Source organism: Ornithodoros turicata, chromosome 2 (assembly GCF_037126465.1).
Source record: "Ornithodoros turicata isolate Travis chromosome 2, ASM3712646v1, whole genome shotgun sequence".
Taxonomy (NCBI): domain Eukaryota; kingdom Metazoa; phylum Arthropoda; class Arachnida; order Ixodida; family Argasidae; genus Ornithodoros; species Ornithodoros turicata.
Window position 1 is genome coordinate 120,443,217 of NC_088202.1, and position 27,994 is coordinate 120,471,210.

General features: G+C 44.8%; 2 protein-coding genes and 1 long non-coding RNA gene across 5 annotated transcripts in view; 1 reads left to right on the forward strand and 2 right to left on the reverse strand.

Annotated features, from left to right (window-relative positions):
* LOC135386003 (angiotensin-converting enzyme-like) overlaps window positions 1-27,994 on the reverse strand; it is a 274,926-nt gene that overhangs the window by 223,657 nt on the left and 23,275 nt on the right. The gene's annotated exons all lie outside the window — the stretch shown is intronic.
* Window positions 1-27,994, reverse strand: part of LOC135386004 (angiotensin-converting enzyme-like) — a 40,419-nt gene that overhangs the window by 10,993 nt on the left and 1,432 nt on the right. For all 3 annotated transcript variants that reach the window (XR_010420553.1, XM_064615696.1, XM_064615695.1), the window contains exons 2-13: window positions 27,595-27,753; window positions 27,357-27,441; window positions 26,915-27,058; window positions 25,421-25,609; window positions 24,721-24,809; window positions 23,435-23,604; window positions 23,221-23,345; window positions 21,752-21,844; window positions 18,028-18,169; window positions 15,409-15,507; window positions 15,194-15,322; window positions 9,575-9,741 (exon numbers count right to left, since the gene is read on the reverse strand). Coding sequence is in view for 2 of the 3 variants with exons in the window: in XM_064615696.1 (XP_064471766.1) it covers window positions 9,575-9,741; window positions 15,194-15,322; window positions 15,409-15,507; window positions 18,028-18,169; window positions 21,752-21,844; window positions 23,221-23,345; window positions 23,435-23,604; window positions 24,721-24,809; window positions 25,421-25,609; window positions 26,915-27,058; window positions 27,357-27,441; window positions 27,595-27,753 (1,591 nt within the window). In the remaining variant the exon portion in view is untranslated. The remainder of the gene's footprint in view (window positions 1-9,574; window positions 9,742-15,193; window positions 15,323-15,408; window positions 15,508-18,027; window positions 18,170-21,751; window positions 21,845-23,220; window positions 23,346-23,434; window positions 23,605-24,720; window positions 24,810-25,420; window positions 25,610-26,914; window positions 27,059-27,356; window positions 27,442-27,594; window positions 27,754-27,994) is intronic.
* LOC135386008 (uncharacterized) lies at window positions 1,621-27,914 on the forward strand. Its single transcript, XR_010420555.1, has 5 exons — window positions 1,621-1,750; window positions 18,063-18,118; window positions 24,738-24,823; window positions 26,927-27,100; window positions 27,760-27,914. It is a non-coding gene; the product is annotated as an uncharacterized LOC135386008 (long non-coding RNA).

A 27,994-nucleotide genomic window follows, 5' to 3' on the forward strand; every position in this document is an offset into this window, starting at 1 on the left:
GACGGACCACAAGCCGCTGGTGCAGATCTTCTCGGCGAAGAGGTTGGACGAGCTGACCCCTCGCCTCCAGCGCTTGCGGCTCCGTACGTTGGAGTACGACTTCACCATCACGCACGTACCGGGGAAGCAGCTTTTCACAGCCGACGTACTCTCCAGAAACCCCCTGACGAGCAACTGGGCCGAGGGCTTTACTCTCGCAAGGGAACTCAAAGAATACGAGGCTCTCGCTCTGGATCTACTGCCTGCTTCGTCCGACATGCTGACACGCATAACGGAATCGCTACCGCAAGACGCAACACTCAGCCTCGTGATGGAGTACTGCAGCACGCAGTGGCCGTCAGTAACCGTCCTCACCGAAGAGTGCCGAAAATACGTCACCGTGGCCGATGAACTGGCACTGATCGACGGCCTCCTGCTGAGTGGAACTCTGCTTGTCATTCTGGCAGCGCTTCGACACGAGGTGATGACACATCTGCACACCGGCCATCAAGGCATTACGAGGTGCCGGGCAAGAGCTAGGGAAGCTGCATGGTGACCGGGCATCAGTCAGCACCTTCATGACTTCATCAAGAGGTGTCCCATCTGCCAGATGCATAGAAAGCCCACAACAGAACCCTTGCTTCAAACGCCTCAGAACGGCCGTGGCAGGTGATTGGCATGGATATATTCCAATCGACAGAAAAATCAACGAAAATCGACAGAACTACATTGTAGTCGTAGACTACTTCTCGAAGTTTTTCGAGGTCTCACACCTCAGAACGACCACATCGTCGGACTTGATTGCAGAGCTCAGACCTATGTTCGCTCGCTACGGCATGCCAGAAGTGGTACGCTCAGACAATGGGCCCCAGTTTGCATCATCCGAATTTCGACGGTTCCTGGCAGCGTGCGGTACTACGCACATAACATCCAGCCCATACTACCCACAAAGCAATGGACAAGCTGAGCGCGCGGTGCAAACTGCAAAGTCCCTCATGGCGAGGTCGCTGGACTTGCATCAAGCACTACTCGCTTACCGCACAACGCCGGGTGCATGCGGTTACACGCCAGCTGAACTACTGATGGAACGCCAGCTCCGTTCCAATGTACCTGTCCTGCCTACTACGCTGACTCCTTCATGGCCACACCTGCGGACATACCGCCGGGAGGTACAAACGGGAGCAAGCCGTTCGTGCGGCTTCCTATAACAGGCGACGCCGGACCAAGGAGCGCCCGGAGCTACGTAGCAACACGGCAGTGCGGATCTTCGCAGGGGCAGCGCACGGAACTGTCTGCACTCAAGGACCAACGCCAAGGTCGTATATGGTCCAGACTTCGTCTGGGGTAACCAGACGGACGAAGCAACATCTTCAGGAGGGGGCGATGGCACAGCCGACGACGTTGAAGCCACCGGTACCGCCTGAGAAAAGTATAGGTACCACGCGGTACGGTCGAACTGTGAAGCAGCCTGATCGCTACGGCTGCTAGTGGGGGGGTGTAGTGTTTTGTGTTATAGGGAAACATGGTGTGTCACCTGAAATGAACACATGGGTTTGCTGTGCTAAAAGGGGGAGATGTCGTATATGTACAATAGACGACGACAACGAGACTCGCTCGTTGTCGGGGACTAGCGCGAGCTGGTGAATGCTGGTAACGTCATTAAATGTTCTGCTGTTCTATGGGCTGGTCGTCTCTTTCACTTCTGTCCTCAGATCTGCACACGCCGGACCACGACATATGAGAAGTAGTCTTGATGTTTCCCAACGTGAAGGTATGTGCATTTAGGCAGATTAAGTGGTATCAGCCATGTGGAGCACCAGGACTCCACAGCTTGAAGATCGTTCTGTAGAAGTGTTCGATCAGCTGGATTATTGATATGTGTCTGTAAATGACGCAGCGGTCGGCAAAAAGGAGAACTGTGGAGCTGAGGCTATGTGAAATGTCTAATGTATAAGAAATAGTAAAGGCCCCAGGACAGACCCTTGAGGAACGCCTGACTTAACAGGAGATAAAGAGGAAGAATAATTGTTAAAGGGACTCTGACCAGAAGTTCAACAAATCTTTCGTTTGCATCTATTACGAAGGTATATGCCTCCAAGCTACACGCGAAATATTTTGGCTGTGCGCTGCGGCAAAGTTTGCCAAATGGGGAGCTGAACACCCGCTTGGCTTTTCCTCCTCAACTCACGCAATCGGCGCCGAAATCTAGCCTCTTTGTAGTGGATATCCGCCAATTTCCGTGTGCGTGACGAAAACATGAGGTTCATGTTTCATTGGCCGCCCGGACCGGAAGCTCTGCTGTTAGTTTGTGAGAGCGGCGGCATCCGGAAAGCGATCTTCAATATGGACGTCGAAGCAAGGAATGCGGAGACTTCGAGCCCGGAACTTTTTCTGACCTTTCTGCGATGGAGAAGGAAATTCTGTGTGCTGAACAGTTCGGAAACCTCGCTTTCGAAACGTCGCCGATGCCGCAAATGCGAGCCGAAGTCAACGCTCTACGAACATCGGTCACAGATGAAGCAAACAGGATCAGTCGCCTGTCTCGACAGACAGGTAAGCGATGAGCTTTTTAGCGCACACTGTGATCAAACATGTAAACGTGTTCTCTGAAATTTTGTGTCCTCATATTTAATGCGTACTTCCTGTCTAAGGTGCCGGTGCGGCTGGTGTGTCATACTGCCGAAGGAGATCGAATATGCTTGTGCTGCAAGGAGCTCGAAAGCGCAGCCGAATGACAGCAATATGAGTGCATTACAACCCACGAAGATTTGTAACTTCTATGCCTCAATACGACTGTCCTGAAGGTGGATATTGAATTCCGTGGCAAGCGAACGTATGAGCGACCATATTCACAAGTAAGTCACATTTGGCCCTGTCGAACGATGTTAAAATTTGGGCGCGCTCGAAATTGGTTTGGTCCTGCATTAAGGTCGCTAAAAACTCCAGTGCAGGGCGCACCACATAAAAGACGACATAATACAGAACTGTGAACTGGAGAAAAGCAGTATTAGGCAACTGTGTAATTGTCAAGGTGATATGTCCTAAATCACCTCTTTGTGTATTGCCCTGTGTTTATGTTTTTAGCGTAGGCTTTTAGCGATATTGAGTGTTCTTACTTTCGATTCACTGAAGAGTAAAAAATGTTAGTTTCTAAAAGAATACAGCATGTGTAGTAATATACAGGGCGTGTGCAGATAAATTGCAGTCGCTTTCAAGCAGGGGCAGATCTAGGATTTTTCCTGAAGGGGTGGTGGGGTCCGCTATGGACAAGTGCCAGGTGCATGCTGGGATTGGTCAATTGAACCCTATGTTCAAGTCTGGACCCCCCCCCCCCTAGATCCACGCCTGCTTTCAAGTACATGTAGAAATGGCATGACACACACCCTGTACTGTGACCGGTTGCCTATTTGCCTAAACTATATTTTATGTACACCTGCGTATACGATATGGATATACTGCATATCGCCAGTTCGCAACGTGTTTTTGCCACAAGCTTGGGAAAAACAAGAACATCGTCATCCCAGCCTGTGCAGTGAACAGGATCTGGCGAGCCTTCCACACAGAAAGTGCCACAGGCTTCAAGTACCCAACACCCTAACTGGAGGCAGCTCTTCGCACAGCTCGTCTATCACATTTAAACTAATTCAGCATCTGTATTTAGGATTACTTATAGCTCTCAGGATGATGCATGGTTCATCAGTTCAGTATGTTGTGTCCTTTTTAATGAGTCTTGCGGAAGGGTAGATGAGCACTCCTTTCGTCGTGACATTGTGTACCGTTGCTACAATTTCTTCAGCAAAACTGATGAACAAATGAAAAGCAGCATCTGTCTTTCAAATATGTATGTTCCTTGTAACTTCTGTATTTGTTAAGTGACCCATGTTGTCCCCCCTCATGTAATGCCCGCAAGGGCCTTTGAGGTATATTCATGAATAAATAAATATCAAAACCAGAAAAAGGTGTAATATCTATTGTAATACCTATCCTCTCTGTGTGTACGATACATAAACATTCTCAGAAGGTTTGTTGTCACACTTTGCCTTATTGTGCCTAAAGGCTAATTCCACCTCTTACATCACCCCACATCCCCAATCTCCAAAGCTGTAAAAGGCTAAATCAGGTACTACATAAAAAAGGGGGAAGGAGGAAATTAAAAGCTGAACATCTCAATTCAAAGAAACCTGGTGCTTTCTTGGGGCTACTCATGTCTCTGTCCTGGATGAGATCCACATAGAAAACAGCTTTTCTGAGACTCAGTGATTGATTCCTTTGATTGCCCTGACTGTGAGGAAATACTCATCGGCTTGGTGGCAAGTGGGCTTGTTTCTGATAGTGCGATTTGGAATAAGGGCAGCAAGCAACATCTCTCTACGGTCTTAAGAAGGATATCAACATAACCTGTCAAGGCATAGCATTTCATATTGCTTTCAGTAAGTACAACACTGCTCGTAGAAGTTGCGACCATTCATGTTGGGAAAGCATGCTGGAGTTCCCTCAGGCAGTGCATCCAGAACAGGGAGTCAGGTTCATAGAGAGCACCTTATGAGATGAACAGCGACAGTGCCCAGCGAAGACACTCCAGAAATTTTGTGCAGGTTTAGGGGGTCACGCCTTTTAACAGTTTTGATGGAAAGCAGGGTGTGTGCAACACTGAGCTCTGGTGTATGAGTTCTTGTTATCTACAATCCGGTACCTGTGTTCTAGTAATCTGGAAAAGCCTTAGCTCTCTTGCAGGAAATTGTTATGAATCGGAGTGTCTTCTGTGGAAACAGGTTGTCATAGTCTTTCTATCCACCCTTCTTAGTTGCCCTAGGAAAAGCAAATATGTAATGCTGCAGACAATATCTAATTCTAGCACACTAGTTGCTTTGAGTGTTCTCAGGCTCCTGAAATGGAGCTACCTTGTGCGTATGCTGTGCCATGTTGGCAAGAACATAAATCAGATTGCCTTTGCTTTTGAAATTGGCCCTTCAGTGCTCCACGTGACTGCAAGAATGGTATCCCCTAAACAATAGGCAACAAGAATGATTTCTACAATGTAATGAGCTTTGTAAAACAACAACTTTATTTGAAAATATATTCCAAACGCCGGGTGACGACCTTACAATGTAGCATCCTTTACTGCAAACACCGCTTAACATAACGACTAAAAACGGAGCGTAAACGTTTTGCCGCCTATCTGGGTGGCATCATCAGTACAACAAGGGCCAAAGAAAAGCACCTCAGCCTACATATCTAAGAGGGCATCATACACATCTGATAGGGGGCCACTGTTTGTATTACAGGCTGATGCATCACGTCCGATAAACCAGGACTCTAAGCACTTTCTAAGGCCTCATCGCTAGTCATGTGCAAAGGTTACCGCACCATCAAAATTTAATACATGTTCATCAGGCCAACAATAGTAGACTAATTTGGTCCTGGTTTCAGTAGCATTAGAAGCCTTGGGAACGTCCCTTGTGTGCTCTTTTAGTCTTTTCCCACGTCTTTGGTCTGTCTTGCCAATGTAGGTTGTGTCACAGTCTGTGCACTTAACTTTATATGCACAGTCTTAATGCCTGACGGGCACAGTTCCCTCCAAATGGCCTATCAACACCTTGGATGAAAGGAATGCACACCACTGATTTGACTCCGTCGATGTTGTTTGTGACTGTTCTCTGTTGTAGCGATGATGCCCACCCGGATAGGCAACGAAACGTTCACTCTCTTTGTTCTCAATTGTTGTGTTAAGTCGGTGTTTTCAGTAAAGGATTCTACATTACAAACTTTGTTTGAATGATGATTAGTGGCAAGCTTCATACCCTGGGCCACTACTCTAACAATTGTTTGCGTTAATGTGGTGAAATGGGGTAATCAGCCTTGTAAACAATTTACTTGGCAATATATTTATTTATCTGTCATAGGTTGAAGAACCGTGTGGTGTTAAATAACGGAGGGACGTGTAATTATACAAGACCGATCACCTAAAGGCCTTGCTTCACATTTGATTAAAATGTGATGCATATGTAACCCGAGGAATGCTGCATGGTGGCGATATGATAGGTTCTCCTCACGAATTGTTGGCATGGTTGCGGTTAGTCAAGAAACTGCATATCCAGTTAATGGTAGCAAGATCAAATTTTAATGGGGCCAGTTTGGCCAACAAGCAAGCATAAAACACAGTGCCAAAAGCCCTCACACACACACAAAAAAAAATACTGCATCTACGTGAACCCAGAAATCAAGACAGTTTAAAATGCTGTGACCGAATTATGTTACTTTTGTCTAAATACCCTTTTCTAAAGCCATGCTGGAATTTAAAAAAAAATTTATAGACTCAACGTGGTTAACAACGTGCTGGTATATGATGTGTTCCATTAGTTTACAGGGAACCCTAAAGTGGAGCAGGTTAGTAGATAGAAAGAGCATAGTTGACACCTCTTATGAGGACAGAAATTAGCTTGTGACCTATATGGCCATGACTCAGACACATACAAAGCACCTTCCACACAGATTAACGCATCTTCGTTCCAGCACTTCCACCTTTCATCACTGCTGTTCATCACTGTTGAGTGGTCTGTCATTCTTGTAGCACAGATCTTAATTGAAATGCAGGTGCATAAGGGATGCTCTGAAAGAAAAGCGTTTGGTGTTAGCCCTCTTAATGTTTCCGAAAACAAACTTCACAGTGACTATTCTTCTGAAATGAGCAACTCCGGAACGAAAGGAAAAACTATCTCAGGCCACATCATTGTATCCAACTGAAACATGACACTTCAATTGAATAATGGCAGTTAAAGATGATGATGATGATTCAATTTTAATGGCGCATAAACAACTCAGGCTATAGTGCGCCATAACCATGGGAAAATTGTAACTATTAAAAATCAGACGATTATACTAAAATAATATTATAATAAAAACAATCAGTGGAAGAAAAGGCATAAACAATTGTTTGCATTGTGTGGCTGGTGTCGAGTTTTCCACACTAGGTGTTCAATAATAATGTACGTAGATATATGCTATAGCATCAAAGGTACAGCGATATACACACTCAATATGTGGTGGGGATATGTGAAACCAACATAACACATACTTACATTTCAAACTTCCTTGAAAAAGGCAGTCCAGGCACGTCGGATTTGTTAGACTCGATGCAAAGCCAGTAAGCACAGTGTGGAATGACTGATTCATCTTTCGAAAGCAGAGGTGCAGCCCCCACGACCTTTCGCCATCTCAATGCGTCAGAGCGGCATAGCCTAGTCAGGAGCCATCAGATGGGTCACATAAAGTATAACTGGGTTCCTGAAGCGGAGGGTTCTGTGGGATACGTATAAGAAAGCATACGTGTTACAGAACAGCTACGAGAATGATCGAATGCACTTGTATTGTTTTGAGTGCGTGGACTTGTAACTGAAAAATAAATGTGCTAACCTTGTTGAAACTGCTTTTCCGTCAGAACCACACGAGAGCACACTTTGTTTCTTTAGATGAAGGTTCAAAGAATTCAACTTCAGCATTTGCAGTACATCATCAGGTCCCGATGCTCCTTTGATATGCAGCAAACAGAATTTCGCTGAGGCGAGTGACTGTCGTAGCGGTTCGTTGCTTTGCAGCAGATCAAGAACAGTACGCCGCAATGATAGATGAAACGTTCAGGTTATGGCGAGCAACTCCAACACCAAATACAATGACCCGAAAAAGGTAGGATGAGCCGGGAATCACACACTTTCGCAAGCTCGTCATATGGCAGCCATTACAGCTGACCGGATACGGAACCATATGGAACGCAGGACAACATCAACGCAGATTGAAAAAGCAATCGCAAAACCTACTGCATGTGTTAAATGCACGGTATATTTTTCTTTTTGAGACTCTGTAACAAAAACATATTAACATATAAATGACATTTCATAAAGGGAATTGACAGAGTTTTGTGGGACCATGTGACGCGTTTGAGCCAATTGTGGGTGTTGCCAGTGGCCCTCATGTTGACGTCATGTTGATGGTGGGCCGTGGTGGATATTCTATATACACGTATGTTTTCTCGGTTTGACGCTAGGCGTGCTCTACTCGAATGAAGTCGAATGTTTAAAATTCGAGTTTGGAGAAACTGTGGGGTTTTAATGCGTGAATTTTCGCATGGAGAGTCCGTGTTGGGTGCTCTATCGACTGCAAGTACGAAAGAGCTCCCACAACTTCTTGTCAGAGTCCCTTTAACATGTGTATATTGCATCCGCGAGAGGAGATAATTTGACAACCACTGCATTAGATTGTCCGGTAGATTTAGTTGAGAGTTGAGCAAGCAGTCTGCTGTGAGAAACTTTATCGAATGCTTTTTTAAAGTCCAGGAAGATAACGTCACTGCTTATACCCTTATCAAGATGAAAATGAAGGTCTGAAATATCTCGAACATTTTGCGCAGTCTAGCTGCGAGGTTGGGGGCTCAACTCCACATTCCACCGAAACGTCGAAAATATTCTATTCTGACTGAAATTCTCCAGAAAGAGGAATCAAGACCTTCCCAAAGCCATCGAAACGTTAACTGAAAAACGAAAAAGAAAGAAAAAAAAAAAACTGGCAGATGGTGATGCAATAGACCTTTCCCTGTTTGTAAATAAATGACGTCATATTGTTCGACAGCGCCACCAATTCGGTAGAGTTGAACTACGCTCCAAGCTAGAGGCGAACAAGGTCGCGCCCGAAAGCCACGGTCTCGAGGGGATTACGATGGTCCCTGAGAGGGACGCGACCTTCGGCCCTACTCTTCTTTCAATAGGAGAAAGCGAATAAGTGCGAACAAGTCCATTCGTAGAACCTAGCCCTCCCCTTCCTATTTTTTCGGTTTCAGTCTGTCTACCAACGTCATAATGAGGTTTCTCGGCTAGAGGTCAATTTACGGTGGCATCAAATCAACGACAGTGACAGAGCTGTTTATTTCAGATCGTCTGTCGCTACGTACATGGCTCGTCTTATCGACTGTAGTTCGCAGCAAGATCATCTTCCGTACGTACACTTCCTAGGACGGCCCTGAATGGCGCTGGTGCTGCGAGCGACGAGAAGCCGGTACGCGCGCGGAGCTACTCTTCACTGGCAAACGCGACTACCGCTTTTTTCTCTGAGGCAGTTGACGCAAACGTTACAACCAGTGTGACTCTCCGAAACGACAAATCCGTATTACGCGCCCTTTCCTCGTTTCTTCGCTTCATCTCGCGCTAAGGGAGAGGAAGAACATACATTTGCGTGAAAATGACTGTACTGACTCCTGGACGGTGATGATGCTGACGACGACGATTCCTTTTAAATGCCATTCCATTTGTTCTTTTTGTTGCGTTCACCGCAAAGCGCCGTACAAACATGGGCAGATGGAGAGAGGACAGCAGGAAGGAGCGGGGGACACAGGAGGGTTAGTATGCGTCCTGGGCGGACTTGGAGTCTATTCGTCTTGAAAGTCTGACGGAAAACCCAGGGAAAACCCCAGACAGCACAACCGGTGCGTGGAAAGCGATCATCATAACTACTATGCCACAGGAGCTGGTGGTGGCTACTTTTATTTGAATACATCAATAAATCTTACTTTCCGTGGTATAATTTTTGTAACAAAAACAGAACGAACCTTTTGCATTATCCCATCCAACTGTCTCGCCCTGGAGTTGAGTATTCAGCCAAGTATCCAAAGGTTCAAAATATTTCTTGATGGACGACGCTGACATTTCCCTTGTGCCTGCCATGATTTCAAAGACATCTTGCCAAACCTTGCTGGACCCTAAGGACAGGCCCTTCCTGGATGCAAATTTTAAGGAAATGTAAAGCGCACGAGATGCGCTTCATACCAGAGGGCAGCTTTCGACAGAAGGAAAAAAAAAGGTTCGTAAACTAATCCGTAAACTTCCGTAAAGTGAGCGTTGCTTGCGATGCCTGCACAGTGCTTTATGTCAGTGAACGTATTAATGGGTTAGCACTGGGAGTGTCAAAATGAAAAAAGCTGTATGTATGTGTGTTTCTGTGTATGAGAAGGTGAAGCCTCACGGAAGCAGCGGTATAAGTGGACATGTAACGGGGATATAAGAGGGTAAATGGAAATGGAGGTAAATGATTTGAAATTGAAGTAGTCCAAGGTAATTAGGACTAACTGAAGGTAATTAGAGGTAATCGAAGGCAATTAAAGCAAGAAAGTTGAGTTTCAAGGTAATGAATGTAAGGCATATGTAATTAGTAGAACAGTTAAATGAAAATAAAGATTACCAAAGGTAATCTTTAGGTAGGTAGGTAACCGCAGGTTACCGGTTACAGGTTACATCGACTGGACGTATATTAGACGTCGCAATGCTTCACAAGCACGTCCACCGGATGTGACAAATGTCCAGCTGTTACATCCAGAGGATATCCATGTTATGGATGAGCTTCCGACGATCCATAGTACATCCATTCCACGTTAGCTGGACATATCCGGATGTCTGCTAGACATCCCAATGTCTTAGATGTTTGGATCTTTCTGGTATGTCTAATAGACGTTTGTGGTTTACTCAGTGGTTAATTAAATGTAATAAAAGGTAATCAGCGTAAACTAAATTGGAATTGAGAGTAAGCAAGTAAACGTCATTCAAAGGGATTAAATGAAGCTCGACATTATGTCCTTAAAAACCTACGGTTACCTTCGGTAATTGAAAGTACCCAGCAAACCACGAACGTCTAATGGACATCTAGAGGATGGTACACCGTGGATATTTTGGATATCTAGTGGACATCCGGATATGTCCAGCTAACGCGGAATGGATGTACTATGGATCGTCAGAAGCTCATCCATAACTGTATACATGGAGATCTTCTGGATGTAACAGCTGGACATTTGCACATCCAATGGACGTGCTTGTGAGGCATTGCGACGTCTAATATACGTCCTATCGATGTTCCTACTGGATTAACGGCAATATATAGACCAGATTGCAAATGTACTTTTTCTGCGATTTTGTGTGCATGAACAGCGCAAATGACGTAGCCGTGGCCGTACCGCCCCCCCCCCCCCCGACACGGCTTGGGCATTTCTCAGTAGCCTCTATTGGCGTACTGGATGGAACATATACTAAAGTACCAATAGCTGCGGGATGTTTGTTAAGTGTAGAGGGGCCGAAAACGTTTGTAGCGGTGACGAGGAAGTGATTCTGTAATAAATTCGTAAGTCTGCAATGAGTCAAACTGCCCGCTAACATTTCTGATATTCCTTCCCGACAAATATTCTGTTTGTAATTCAGGCTATTGTCTATGATGAGGTTACCTACTGAGTGGAGCTGTTAAACTGACAGGTTTCCTGTGTTGGTGGAAGAGTGCTACGTAGATACTTTGCAGAGAGCAGGACACGAACAAATGAAAAAACTTGCTTTTACTTGTTCACCAATTTCTCACGTCCTCGCAAGATAGATTCGCTTTCTGCTAGCGCTATACGTTAAAATTACTATCGAATTGACAATCGAAACAACGTTTCGTAAACGTATGTCTATATTATCATATGTTAATCCGGTAGGAACATCGATTGGACGTATATTAGACGTCGCAATGCCTCACAAGCACGTACGTCCACCGGATGTGACAAATGTCCCGCTGTTACATCCAGAGGATATCCATTTATACAGTTATGGATGAGCTTCCGACGATCCATAGTACATCCATTCCACGTTAGCTGGACATATCCGGATGTCTACTAGACATCCCAAATGTCTTAGACGTTTGGATCTTTCTGGTATGTCTAACAGACGTTTGTGGTTTACTGGGTAACTGAGGCTCATTAAAGGTTGATTAAATGGACTTACATATAATAATTGAAAATGTCGAACAGAAAGTCAAGTATAGACCGGCAGTGGAGAATCGAAAGTAGAGTTGGACTGGAAGCGGATACCAGAAGTCGAGTATAGACGGGAAGTGGACAACCGGAAGTGGATACCCCGAAGTCAATTATGGACCGGAAAAGGCACTTAACGCTAACGCATTTCTCTCGCGTTTACCGCTAAATCGGCACTGAATTCTTGTGATACGGTATCCTCGATCTACAGTTTTATGAGCTTGTATCTCGTCTCGGCATCACTTCTTTTGCTCCCGTCCAACATCCGTGAAGAGCAATTGAGGAAAGGGCCATGCCGGTACATTAGCTGGCATGCAATACGCCATTGTGCTAATGAACGCTGTAAACTCAATATGGCGGTATATTACGAAATAATTGAAATCTGACGAAAAATACTGGGCGGATAGCGTCTTTTCTGTACCTGAGTGCGCGCGGCTCTTCCGCCCAACAAATGATTGCGTCAATATAAGATTGCGTCGTTTGCAAATAGCTATAAACGTTAAAAGACTCGAATAGAGGGTGTACGAAAATGTGCACGATAATTGCTTTGCGTACGCGAGGAAATAGCGAGTGTGTGCACACACTGTATGCGCCCAACGTGGTTTTTGCATATACAGCGCGTGCACAGTGTGAAGTCATGGGTGTACCGAGAGGAGAGCAAAACAGCCGTGCCTCCCCCTCCCCTGGAGCGTCAAGGCCACTCGTGAAAATTATGCACTCTTTATTCATAGGTCGTCATGATTTTCTCAGATGTGAGATGAACCTCTGAACTCCCCGCGCCCGCACAGTCAGCAGCGTCCTCCCTCCCAGGTCCGGAAGCACTTTGCCCCCTACCCACTAAAAAACGAACGTCTAATGGACATCTAGAGGATGGTACACCGTGAATATTTTGGATATCTAGTAGACATCCAGATATGTCCAGCTAACGTTGACTGGTTGTACTATGGATCGTCGGAAGCTCATCCATAACTGTATAAATAGATATCCTCTGGATGTAACAGCTGGACATTTGTCACATCCGGTGGACATGCTTGTGAAGCATTGCGACGTCTAATATACGTCCAGTCGATGTTCCTACCGGATTAACATAGGATAATATAGACGTACGTCTACGAAACGTTGTTTCGACTATCAATTCAATGGTAATTTTTACGTATAGCGCTAGAAGAAAACGAATCTATCTTGCGAGAACGTGAGAAATTGGAGAACAAGTAAAACCAAGTTTTTCCATTTGTTCGCGTCCTGCTGTCTGCAAAGTATCTACGTATCAGCCTTTCACCGACACAGGAAACCTGTCAGTTTGACAGCCCCACTCACTAGGTAACCTCATCATAGACAATAGCCTGAATTCCAAACACAATATTTATTAGCAAGGAATATCAGAAATGTTAGCGATCAGTTTGACTCATTGCAGAAACACATCTTCGTCACCGTTACAAACGTTTTCGGCCCCACTACACTTAACAAACATCCCGCAACTATTGGTATTTTAGTATATGTTCCATCCAGTACGCCAATAGAGGCAACTGAAAAATGCCCAAGCCGTGTCGGGTGGGGTACGGCCTCGGCTACGGCATTTGCGCTGTTCATGCACACAAAATAGCTGAAAAAGTACATTTGCAATCTGGTCTATATATTGTTGTATGCTAATCCGGTAGGAACATCGATAGGACGTATATTAGACGTGGCAATGCCTCACAAGCACGTCCACTGGATGTGCAAATGTCCAGCTGTTACATCCAGAAGATATCGGTGCCGGCTGTGCTGGGGTTTTTCCTGGGTTTTCCTCAGACGCTTTCAGACATATGTCGGCACAGTTCCCTTAAAAGTCGGCCCAGGACGCACAATCCCCCAGGGCGTCAGTCGTGACGTTGCCCACATACGTGAGGCCGTGCGTGAGGCCGACAACGGCAAGCCCTATCACCACCACCACCACCACCACCACCAGAAGATATCCATTTATACAGTTATGGATGACCCAGTAAACCACAAACTTCTAATGGACATCTAGAGGATGGTACCCCGTGGATATTTTGGATATCTAGTAGACATCCGGGTACGTCCAGCTAACGTTGACTGGATGTACTATGGATCGTCGGAAGCTCATCCATAACTGTATAGATGGATATCTTCTGGATGTAACAGCTGGACATTTGCACATTCAATGGACGTGCTTGTGAGGCATTGCGACGTCTAATATACGTCCTATCGATGTTCCTACCGGATTAGCATACGACAACATATAGACCAGATTGCAAATCTACTTTTTCAGCTATGTTGTGTGCATGAACAGCGCAAATGCCGTAGCCGAGGCCGTACCCCACCCGACACGGCTTGGGCATTTTTCAGTAGCCTCTATTGGCGCACTGGATGGAACATATACTAAAATACCAATAGTTGCGGGATGTTTGTCAAGTGTAGTGGGGGCCGAAAACGTTTGTAACGGAGACGAGGATGTGTTTCTGCAATGAGTCAAACTGCCCGCTAACATTTCTGATATTCGTTGCTAACAAATATTGTGTTCGGAATTCAGGCTATTGTCTATGATCAGGTTACCTACTGTTATGTCAGGTTACCTACTGGGGCTGTCAAACTGACAGGTTTCCTCTGTTGGTGAAAGACTGATACGTAGATACTTTGCAGACAGCAGGATGCGAACAAATGGAAAAACTTAGTTTTACTTGTTCTCCAATTTCTCACGTTCTCGCATGATAGAGTCGCTTTCTTCTAGCGCTATACGTAAAAATTACTATTGAATTGATAGTCGAAACAACGTTTCGTAAACGTACGTCTATATTATCGTATGTTAATCCGGTAGGAACATCGACTGGACGTATATTAGACGTCGCAATGCTTCACAAGCACGTCCACCGGATGTGACAAATGTCCAGCTGTTACATCCAGAGGATATCCATGTTATGGATGAGCTTCCGACGATCCATAGTACATCCATTCCACGTTAGCTGGACATATCCTGATGTCTGCTAGACATCCCAATGTCTTAGATGTTTGGATCTTTCTGGTATGTCTAATAGACGTTTGTGGTTTACTGAGACGTGCCGGACAAAAGTTCACGGAACACGCTCCGGCGCATTCCTTCCTCGGAGTGACGCGCTAGCAGCGACTAGGACCGTACAGACTTACAGACATGTGCCTGGGTGTCCCAGTCACCTGTTTGTAAGTACGTACAGTCCCATTAGCTGCTAGCATGTCACTGTGAGGAAGGAATGCGCCGGAGCGTGTTCCATAAACTTTTGTCCAGCACTGTATATCGGTCGCAATCTAATTACATGAACCTGTCGCAAGATATGCGTGTCCATAGTTCCAAACACCGTGGTTCCAAGTACCAATGAAACGAAGAAAACCAAGCCACATTGAATGCCGTGTGAGGACACGAACCTGAGTATAGCTCCAGCCTTCTTCTTTTTGTAGATGTCACATTCGTGAAGTTTTTTGCTACCAAGTTCTCCCGATTCCTTACACAAGTGCTCGTGGAACTGAAACTGGATTATGAAGCTCACAAAATATCTGCAAAGTGAAGAAGTCAATCATGCAGACGCTCTCTGTGCAGATCACGGTTATGTGCCTCTCGCTGACATAACGCACTACCGTACCTTAAATATGGAAAGTTTGCGGGAACGTGGTATTTTGCTCCTGGGTCAAAGTCATTTTCGCTCCTTTTCACGGGAGGTGAGACTCCTTGATACTTGATCCTGGAGGGAGAGAGAGAGAGAAGAAAAAATAGGTGAAAGAGTGACGAAACCTATTATATATACCCGACCCGTCTTCAACCTAAGAACAGCAGAAAATGTAGTCCGTCAACCTAACAGAGTCACTCCGCCGGTATATTATCACTCCCCTGCAGGGAAAGGTAACGGAATCTTTTTCGTTTCCGTTATCATCTCCGCTACTGGCCCTTATTTGTTTCTGTTTCAGTTTCGGTTACCACCATTGTTGCTTATGTTTCCGTTTCGGTTTTCGGTACCGCCCCCCCCCCCGCTTTTTGTTCTTATTTCTTTTCTTTCCTCATTTTTAAATGGTTTGGGACCATGACTTAACTTAATTAAGTCTATTTTGAGGGACTCCGGAGATACATGCACACAAGAGACAACGTTTATTAAAAATATACATATACGTGATTTCTATGAACAGCTAATATCAACGTGGTTTTCAGGAATGTTGCTTACACTTACAACTTACAAGTCACCATAAGCGTAAAAGAACTATGCTTCTTCTATTTACTGTATACTACTTACTTATATGCTCTAGCTTGATAGTTCATTTTAGTTTTAGTTCTTCAGTTAAGTAATTTTCATTTGCTTCATTGAGGTATATTGCATCAATTTATCTACACGATACGGTAAAGAATTACAATAATTCGGGTCCTGCAGTACCCGAATTATTACTGTATTATTGTCGTTCCCGTTTCTGTTTCAGGTATTCTAAGTGTGCGATATACGTTTCTGTTTCTGTTACCGTTACCTGCTATATTTCCGGTATAATACAGTTTCCGTTTCTGTTACCGTTTCTGTTACTTTTCCCTGCTCCATGTGTTGTACATTATTCGAAGTTTAACTTGTTTCGTTTTCATTTTTATTCATTGCCTATTGAGGACTTCGTTCTTCGGACTGCTTGCAAGTCTTATGCCGCGCCTAAGTACCGAGGAGTGCACAGAGATCGCGCTCCGGTACGCACATCCGAACGGTGTTACGCAACTAAAGCGAAAGTTCAGGAGGAGCTTCGGTAAGCGTTCGCCAACGAGGGTACGATGCTATGACGGGTAGATCGTTTTCAACTGAAATGACACTTGAAAGAACACAAAACGTACTGAAGAACTCCATAACGCTGCGTGATAGGCGCCTTTGAGTCCGACCCTCACATATCCACAAGGGCTGCTGCTAAGCTCTTCAGCGTGTCGTCGCGTACCATACGCGGGATAAATGCACAGCAGCACCCCTACAAGATGCAAATCGTCCACGGTCAGCAGGAAGGGCATTTGGGCATTAGCGAGCTGGATCGGATCTGCTCAGACCCCACAGATCTTCAATTTCTCGTGATGACGGACGAAGCGACGTTCAACCTCAACGAGAACAGGAACGCGAGCCTCCAGCCCGCATGCTTCTTCGCCGTTTTGTTTGCGGCTCAAGATCAGTTTAGTTTTTGGGCACGGCGCCGCAACACCGGTACAGCATGAAACTGTGTGATTCAGAGAACTGCTTACGCGCTAAGCCTAGGGACCGCGGTATAGGCATTCAAAATGCACAGGCTCCGACATTCTTCGGCTCGTATCTCGTAACACGTTGGCCGTATAAGTTGCAGATTGTGTGTTTGGAAAGTTCTGACAAGACTACAATGGCATGCCAATTGCTATTAGACATCAATTCGTACAATTTGTAATGCTTTTTCGATATATGTACGAAGATATTGCCTCACGCCAACTAGTTATATTATGAGAGTTATGTGCCTCGTCTAGAGGACAAACCGCGTTCCGACGTTCCATACGCCCGCACCGCTGCGGCATCCGTTTTCTCCAAGTCGTGCTCTGATTGATAGTGTAGGGGATGACGTTTTCGCCTATTTCCAGAGAGGGCATTCCGGCATACTATCAACATCCGGCGTCTGCTTTTGTCACGTATTCCGTCGAATAACAGTCAAACAGCGCCACTATTTCGCGTGTGATTTTTGGCACCGTGGTCAGTGGTCAACGAGGAATACAAGGACGCCATATAGTTTCGAAATCGACTGGAACGGATACGACCGTCCTTTAAATGTTCTTATAGGTTGAACGACTATAACGGTGTGTGAATAAGGAATTTGCCCTTCAACAGTGATGATTATCTGCGTTATCACCGTGACCAACAAGCTACCCTCATCCTATCGTTAACAACTATGCGATTAGAGTCACGACAGACAAAGTTATAGCTGCAAGGTTCATCCTTCGGGAAAATCGCTGGCCTCTCAACACCGCTGGTCTGGTATTCATGTGCTTCCATGCATAGCTGGACTAATTAGCACATTAATTAACAAATCGCTTTAATTAAAAACCTTAAGTACATATGTTTCTAGGAGAAGTACCTTATGTAATATCCTTAAAAAATGGCCGGCAGATTATGCCGTCTGCCTTTAGAGCTTCGACATTTTTCTCATTCGACATAATTTTCTTTTTCTCCTGTCGCTTCGTATTGGCAGTGCGAGGATATTTCAGTGTTATGATATACGCTGCATACGATTACCTGTATTCCCAGAATTTTCTGTTCATTTGTTCTAGTGGCGTCTCTCCTGTGAACAGGGTCCATCGCCACTTGTCCAACAGGTATCCGAAAGGTAGGAAAGCTACCTTATCCAGGGCGGTAAGCAGCTGGAAATCAACAGTGTCTGCAAAAGAATCGACGCGATTACATATTGTTCTACAGCTTTTTCCGCGGTTATTACCTCTTGTCGTACATTTTAATCTTTATACCATGACATTTAATCCTTTTGCCATCTGAATTAATCTTCCCTTCATTAATTTTAAATCCTTATTTCACATGATTTAATCCATTTCTCATGCAATTTAATCCACGTGACTATGTGTGGACTACGTGACACTTTTTTGTATTTTGGGACAATTCCCATGTCTACGGGTATTGCACATGTTTTTCATTATTAATTTGGGTGTCTGCACCACAATAGGATACTGTGTGACTGTCAATCTGGATTATGTATTGTGGCACTATTCCCATGTCTACGAGTTTTACGCTTGGATTTCATTAGATATGCGGGTTTCTGCACTGTAATAGGATATTGTCGTACTGTCGAAGTTGATTACGATAACCTGGGTCTATAAGGGCGTCTACGAGTATTTCGCATGCTTTTCATTAAACATGCGGGTTTCTGCACAGATAAGGCATACTGTGGAATTGTCAATCGCAATTACGATATTGTGGTACCATTTCCATGTCAATTGGTATCAGCCATGCTTCTCATTAAAAACGCGGGTTTCTGTCCATCTGGAATTCTGTCTATCTGTCTATCATCTCTATGGGATACTCTGGGACTGTGTATCTGGACTACGTTATTGTGGGACTATTTCCATGTCGACGGGTATTACCCATGCTTTCCATTCAAAATGCGGGTTTCTCCACTCTAATGGAATACTGTGGGGCTGTCTATCTGGATTACGACATAGTGGGACTATGCCGGTCTCTGCGGGTGTTACCCATGCTTCTCATTAAAAACGGGGGTTTCTGCAATGCAATGGGATACTCTGGGACTGTCAATCTAGAATGCGATATTGTTGGACTATTCCCATGTCTACAGCTATTACCCATGCTTTTATTTAAAAATGCGGATTTCTATATTGCAATTGCACTGTAACGGGATACTGTGGTACTGCGATCTTGATTACGATATCCTGGGTCTATAAGGGCGTCTACGGGTATTCCGCATGCTTTTCATTAAACATGCGGGTTTCCGCACAGTAATAGGAAACTGTGGGACTGTCAATCGCAATTACGATATTGTGTTATATTCCCATGTCAATGGGTATTACCCATGCTTCTCATTAAAAACGCGGGTTTCTGTACTCTAATGGGATACTGTGGGACTGTATCTGGACTAAGTTATTGTGGGACTATTCCCACGTGTGCGGGTATTACCGATGCTTTTCATTAAATATGCAGGTTTCTGCACTGTAATGGTGTACTGTGGGACTGTCGATCTTGATTACGATATCCTGGGACCAGAAGCATGTCTACGGGTATTCCCCGTGCTTTTCGTTAACAACGTGGCTTTATGCGCTCTAATGGGATACTGCGGGTCTGTCAACTTGGGTTACGACAGTGTGGTATACTTCCCATGTCAATGGGTATTACCCATGCTTTTCATTAAGAACACGGGTTTCTGTACCATAATGGGATACTGTGGGACTGTGCATCTGGGCTATGATATTGTGGGACTATTCCCTTGTGTGCAGGTATTACCCATTTCATTAAATATGCAGGTTTCTGCACTGTAATGAGGTGCTGTGGGACTGTCGATCTTGATTACCATATCCTGGGACTATAAGCATGTCTACGGGTATTCCCATTTCCCAGTGCTTTTCATGAAAAACTCGGGTTTTCGCGCTCTGATGGGATCTCTGGGTCTGTCAATCTGGGTTACAATAGTGTGAGAGTATTTCCACGTCTACTGGTCTCACCCGTGCTTTTCATTCAAAATACGGGTTTCTGCACTGTAAGGGGATACTGTGGGACTCTATGTGGATCACTGTATCTCAATACAGGGCAAAACCAGCATATTTAATGAAAAGCTTGGGTAATACCAGAACACATGGGAATAGTCCCATCCTAAACCAGATAGAGAATTCCACAGCAACCGGCAATACTGCAGAATCCCGCATTTTGAATAAAAAGCATGGGTAATAACTATAGACAGGGAAATAGTGCCACAATACTATAAATCATATTGACGGACCCGCAGTATCCCATTACAGTGCAAGGAACCGCGTTTCTAATGGAAAGCAAGGGGAATATTTGTATACATGCATATAGTCCTAGTATATCGTAATCAAGCTTGACAGTCCCCAGTATCCCATTACGGAGCAGAAGCCCACGCGTTTTTTGAAAAACATGGGTAATACCGGCACACATAGGAGTGGTCCCACAATATCGTGCTCAAGGTTGACAGTCCCACAGTATCCCATTACGGTACAGAAACCCGTATTTTGAATGAAAAGCATACATAATGCCCGTAGACATGGGAATTGTGCCAGAATATGGTAATCGATATTCACAGTCCAACAGTATCCCATTATAGTACACAAACACGCGCTTTGAATGAAAAGCGTGAGTAATACCCGTAGACATGGGTATAGTTGCAGAATATCGTAATCCAGATAGACAGTCCCACAGTATACCATTACAGTGTAGAAATCCGCATTTTTCACGAAAAGCATGGGTAATACCCGAAGACATGGGAATAGTCCCACAATATCGTAATCCAGATAGACGGTCCCTCAGTGTCCTATTACAGAGCAGATACACGCACTGTTAATGGCAAGCATGGGTAATACCCGTAGACATGGAAGTAGTGCCACAATATCGTAGTCAAGGTTGACAGTCCCACAGTATTCCATTATAGTGCAGAAACCCGCACTTTGAATGAAAAGCATGAGTAATACCCGTAGACATGAAAATAGTCCCACAAGAACGTAGTCCAGATACACAGTCCCACATTATCCCATTAGAGTACAGAAACCCGCGTTTTTAATGAGAAGCATGGGTAATACCCATTGACATGGGAATAGTACCACAATATCGTAATGGCGATTGACAGTCCCACAGTATCCCATTACCGTTCAGAAACCCGCATGTTTAATGAAAAGCCTGCGGAATACCCGTAGACGCCCTATAGACCCAGGATATCGTAATCAAGATCGACAGTACCACAGTATCCCATTACAGTGCAGAAACCCGCATATCTAATGAAAAGCATGGGTAATACCCGCACACATGGAAATTGTCCCACAATATCATAATTTAGATTGGGAGTCCCGGAGTACTCATTACAGTGCAGAGACCCCCGTTTGTAATGAAATCCATGCGTAAAACTCGTAGACATGGGAATAGTCCCATAATACCATAATCCAGATTGACAGTCCCACAGTATCACATTATGGTGCAGAAACCCACAATAATAATGAAAAACATGTGCAATACCCGTAGACTTGGTAATTGTCCCAAAATACAAAAAAAAAGTGACGTGGCCCACACATAGTCACGTGGATTAAATTGCATGAAAAATTGATTAAATTATGTGACATGATGATTAAAATTAATGAAAGCAGGATTAATTCTGATGGCAAAAGGATTAAATGTCATGGTATAAAGATTAAAATGTACGACAAGAGGATTAATAACGGCGGGAAAAGCTTTAGTTCTTGTTGTTGCTCGCAATAAAGCATAAATTTACTCTTACTAATGTTGCTGTCCCGTAGAAGGCCTAGCTTTTTCAGGTGACTCGGTGTAGATACCGATAGAGCCATAAGGTCTCCTATAGCCTCGTGAAAACCTAGAATAATCATTAGCCGTTGTTAAGCAGGGACCCTGCCACTATATCTTTTGTCATAGCAGAAAGGTGAGAGTGCGGTCCCCACTTTGTAACAGTTTGGCACGTTTTCGGTCCTTCTGCAACACGTCATGTGACCTCTCGCGCGCTCGCATAGAACGCGTGTACATTTATGGTACGCGATTGGCCTCTGGTGTGACATCACGACACGCCAACGATGAAGGCTGGGAGGTACCGGGTTCGAATCCCGGTGCCGGCTGTGCTGTCTGGGGTTTTTCCTGGGTTTTCCTCAGACGCTTTCAGACATATGTCGGCACAGTTCCCTTAGAAGTCGGCCCAGGACGCACAATCCCCCAGGGCGTCAGTCGTGACGTCGCCCACATACGTGAGGCCGACAACGGCAAGCCCTTTCACCATCGCCACCACCGCCACCAACGATGAAGGTAATGAAGGCGAAAAGGACGTCGCGAGAAGGCGTGGCTCGTGGCAGTAGATTTCCCAAAGGCACATGTACGAGAGAGATTACGTTATGATAGTTCGTTTGTTAGCTCATAGGTAATCTGCATTTCCTTTGTGGAATGCGGAGACGAGGGCTTGTATGATCTCGAAGCGTTCCCTATCGAGCTAATGATCAGGCAACAGCTCGAAACGGCCCGAAGCTTTCGCGTGACATCAGACACATGACATCAGACATCTCATCAGACAGTGACGAGGAACGAACGTGATATGTATGCATTCACCTGCCGCCTATCCCTAACGCCAGTGGCATAGCTGGGGGGGGGGGGGGGGGGGGAGCGTGTGTGTGGGGGGGAACTGCCCGTCTGCTTTCGTTCTCCGTGGCCTGGGCGGTAAACAGTTTCAGCGTGCTACCCCCGCCAGACGGCGCTGCGCTTTAAATATGGCGTCCACGAGAAAACAGTGTATATACTTCGGTAGTCTTTGCACATAAGAATACGCTAGTTGGCTATGAATTAAGCATGTGGTTTTTCTAGTTTTTTTTTTTTTTTGATTGGGTGTTAGCGCCGCGAAGCAACTGTGGCTATGAGCGACGTACAGATGTGGACAGACGGAGAGACGATAGCAGGAAGGAGTGGGGGACAGGGGGGTTAGTATGCGTCCTGGGCCGACTTCGTTTTTCTAGTTAGGGCTTAGGTTCAATGGAACCGGATGTTCCTCTGTCGGTGGCTTATCCAGACCCCCAAACACCCCCTAACGCCCAAATGTTTGTCGACGCCCCCTAATGTTTTTTCCTCCGTGGACCCCTTTTTGGAGGGCGCAGTGCTATCTTAGCTTTAGATACATTTCACTCATGATACATAAAGCCGTCACAATGCAACTGCAGCAACATGATTCTGCACCTGCGGCGGTCATGCACTCACCTTCGTTGGCACCCTCTCTGAATAATGGATGCTGATTGAAGTACTGCATATAGTAGGCAATGTGACCCATCTCATGGTGCACCGTAAATAGGTCCTCCATTGTGATGTCCGTGCACATTTTTACCCTGAAAGGTTAGCGAAAATGTTTCCTGAAAGACATCCGTTCATTCCACCAAGTCTATAGAGACGTGTCGCGCGAGCAACGTGTACACACCTGAAATCCTGTGGCGTTGAAAAATCCCAAGCAGATGCGTGACACACAACCTTCCTATTCGGAGGCTTGGTAAGCATACTTTTGGCCCAGAATATACCGGTCATCGGTTTCATTCCTAAACTTGTGAAAAACTTCTCGGACGTTTTGAACATTTTTGTTGCGTTCCACTTCTGCGATAAGAAAGAAGAAACAAGGCGTAAGTATCTCACGACGTATCCGTCACCAGGTTATGTATGTTATCTGGCCCGAATAACGCTGACGCATACAAATTTGAGACTAGGTGAAAGGGCAATAGTCGCAATTTGATCAAGCGATACCACAATGGGGAAGACAAGGCGTTACAGGTAGGTCCATTACGGGCGTTGATATTCAAGCGTTCGTTACAGTTACATGCTGTTCGCTACCCCTAAAGGTCTGCATGCAGGGGTCCCAGCTTTTTAATTAATTGAAGGCTAAACTGTCGTAAATAAAGCAGGAGGAAGCTAGATTCGGATGTCCACACACACGTGCAGTCAGTACCACAGACAGGTTGGCCGAAAGTATGATAGGAAATCTTTAATTGGGAAAAGTACCCCGAAAGTTCACTAATGCACAACGAAAAAAAAAAAGGAATGAATGAAAGTTCGTATATTTAAAGGATGGCAGACAATGCTGCTGGGCCTTCTAGTACATGATTGCACTATATGTGCACACATATAGAGGAAGGGATATGTTGTTCCAGGAAAGCAAAAGAAACGAATGTTGGGCATTTGTGGAACATGAGCATTTTCCCGGTGTGTTTCAGAGCCCCACAGATAATCTATGAGGGTTATCCATCTTACACAAAGCACATGTCTCTGTTATTCACATACAGAAGGACTAACCATTTCCTAATTAACCGCGAACGTCGTAAGTGGAAACATTTGAAGTCATTCTGCACTGCGTGTAGCATGTGTCGTTTTTTTACGCACTGAGAGTTATTAGTGCACCTATCTTTCGAACTACAGCTTGCCCATCTCCCCTGTGGCAATATGCACTTCCGACACCCCTGGAAGGTAAACAACACGCTGACTAACGCTCACTGTAGCGTTTAGGAAGGACAACGTGCGTATTCCCTTATCTGAAGGCCAACCTTTCCTTTCTTTTTTCTTAATAAACATATCCCCCCCCTCTCCCCTTATCTGAAGAAATACAGGGACCCGAAAGATAGTGCTCAAGTACTAATATGCTAACGATGCCAGTGCATAATGCATATTTTCCTGGCTGCTTGCAGTACGGAATAGTGTAAGCATGGGGCTACTGAATACCTTGTTTTTCATTTCAGGAGTGACGTCCAGAATTGACCCTTGACTAATATTATTGTAGAGGTTAGCCCAGGACTGTGCCCACATATTTCCTGAAAGAGGAGAAGTATATTTCACTTTTATTCAACGTGGCACTGCACAGTCACACGCAACGTCAACATGCTAAGAGAGAACAACATTTCGCAAGCTGCGGAGAGTTCACACGAGATTTGTAAGTCCCTGAACCCTGGCTTAAATTTGTCTCGGTCTTTATCGCTCTTTCACATCATTTTCGCGTAAAAAAAATCGTGAGCGATGTTTGTTTCTAAGGTTGCTTATTTTGACAATATCACAGCATGTGTAATATTGTGTGAAAGTGAAAAGCTGGCGAGATTTTTTCGATACGTCGCTGCTACAGGTTTCTAGTTAATCGCTCTGTATCTGACGAAACGAAAAAGAATAAGAAAATGTGCTCTACTACCTAGACACAGAAAAAATAAACAAACACAACCGTATTCCGCGACTTTAATAAACAAACAGACGGAGTAATGACACGAGAAGGATGCAGTTCCAGAGGTCCCCTTGTCCACAGGGATGTACCAAAAAGTATATCACCGTGAACTGTCGCGGCGTCTGAGAGCTCTACTTCATGAAAGGTGAAAGCGGACGTTCCATGCCCCATACCAAACAAATAAACAAACAAACGAAGTATGATGAACCATACCGAGCAAGTGCGCTGGAATGGTACCATCTGCTGGAATCTTATTGGGGTAAATCTCCTTAAGCTTCTTGCGAACGAAAGCGTGCAGCTTCTTGTAAAGCGGCGACACTTCCTCCCACAGGGCATCCACCATGTCAGTGATGTTCTCTGTCTCGTAATTTTCGAGCCAGCTGCCCTTCAAGTTTTCGTATCCTGAAACACGGACACAGCGGTTACTCCAACATAGTGCTCAACAAGCCTGTGATGGTAAATTATTAGGAATGGGCCAATAGAATCCTCGAATCCTAGGCAGGGATTCGAGATTCGGGAATCCGAATCTTAGTGCCCAAGACGGCGAATCGAAACTTTCGAATCCACAAAGCACGTTTGTTTGTTTCTTTTTAAAATTGGCGCATCCGGAGTTCCCCGAAAGCCTGATTGGCCGGCGGGGTGTTTTCTTGTTTGTTTGTTTACATGGCACTGGACTGAAAGAGTTCAGGCAGGAACGTGGTTTTGCTTTGGATTGCTTATTTTATGGAAAGAAGTCAGACTCGAGAATTTATGTATTTCCTGTAGTCAATGAACAACACGTTAAATAAATTACGTTTAAGAAGTATATGGGTATGTTTTCTACTGAATGTAAACTATTATTTAATTCGTTTTTATTTAAACAGAGACATCAAATACTACAGGGTGTGTGCAGAAAAACGTGACCCGCATTTAGGCATAGAGCTTGTTGCCTACCTAACTAACGAACTTCCGGTGGCGCACGATGGCGCATTTATGCGTGCGAAATCTGCAGAAAAATTGTGGAAGCCATACTCAGCCTAAAAAAGAAACGGAACAACGAAAACGTCGGCTTCCGTGCATCAGAATAGGGCAACATGGTGGACAACAGGGTGTATGTGAAAGGGCAACATACTGGACGTAGGGGAGTTGTGTTCAAGTACCGCTAGGGGAGCTATCGGTGCATAAATCGAAACGATGTCCCACATCATCCCACAGGATGCTCATCAGCACTACCCCTAGCGGTGCCTGCACATAACTCTCCTGAGACGAAATGCACTACCATGCACTATCATGACCGCCCTATTCTAATGCATGGAAGCGCATGTTTTCGCGCTCTGTGTATTTTTTTACATTGAGTATGGCTTCCAGAATTTTTTTGTAGCTTTCGCACGCATAAATACGCCGTCGTGCGCCACCGGAAGTTCCTCGGCTAAGTAGACAACGAGTTACATGTAAAAATGCGGGTCACGTTTTTCTGCAGACACCCTGTACTTCAAAACACTTTTTAGTAGACATGTTTTTCCCCCCGGCTTTTTAAACTCTTTTAAGAAAGGATTCGAAAGATTCGTGGATTTGCAGAACCTTCCTTGGATTCGGATTCAGAACATTCTGGATTCGTCCCATCTCTAGAAATTATAATATAACAGCTAGGTCGTTCTGCTCTAATTCATTAGCGATGGTATTATTTATCCAGTACCGTTTATGGTATATCAATACAGCATGCCTTACCGTTCATTACAGCCGACTTGTTGACGATTGTGATAAACCTCTGGTACAGCGGTCTTATGGGCCGGCCCGCACCTTCGTGCCACTTCTTCCAGGCCTCGAGAAGAGCACCGTAGTCTCCGACTTTCGCCATTGTTTGCGTTAAGTCTACGCCACAGAAAAGCAGAAAGAAATGGGAAGAAGAAAAAAGTATGCAGACATGTTGACAAGCTCATCTGGCTGAAACGAAACTATACTGTAGGATCATAACAACACCGTGCATTGTATGTTCACAGTGTCATCAGCGTAATAGGTGATGCTCTAGGAAACTCGAAAAGAGAGAGCCTTGTCTCTGTTATCAGCAGAAAGAGGACGCTCGTTGAACATGACCTCTTTGTGACGTGATAATTTTCTACCAAGACTGTCACTAAAATCATCCTTAGAAGGTACATCCCACAAACCTCACCTGGTTCGAGTGACATGTTTTTCCCTCTGATGACGACTTCGGTCGAGCTGTATATCTTCTCCATTTCTCCCCATAATTTAATTGCCTGTATTAGGATTACACGTTATTAATGTACGTGCGCATTGGAATAGGACAATCGAACAGACTTCCAATAAGTATATTCTCGGGATAAAGCGGGATAGCTTGAGGAGAAACAAGAAGAAGAAGAAGTAAAAAAAAAAAGGAAACGTGATGATACCTCAGCGGCTTCTTCATCCTTCAGTATGCCGAGTCCTATGTCGTTCAATCTTCGAAACATTCGAACGAGGGTCACATTTTTGAATGTTTTAAATGCGAAGCGTTTCGCAGTTAAGCCAATCTCTCTCCTCTTTTTTGTTAGTTCATTTTCCACGGTTTCCTGCAGAATTAAAGAAACAGGATCAAGATGAAGACCAGACCCTACGAAGTCGGTCGAGGACGCATCACCTCCCTCTAACAGCACGCCACCATCTTGCAGGAAGATCGCTCGAAAAACGCACATCATATAAATTCATTAATGTTCGAAAATTTCGACTAATAATTGACACCTCAAAAACTATATACGACAATTACAAACTTTGTTTTCACAGGTGGTTGCTAGTGAGAATTTGATACGATGT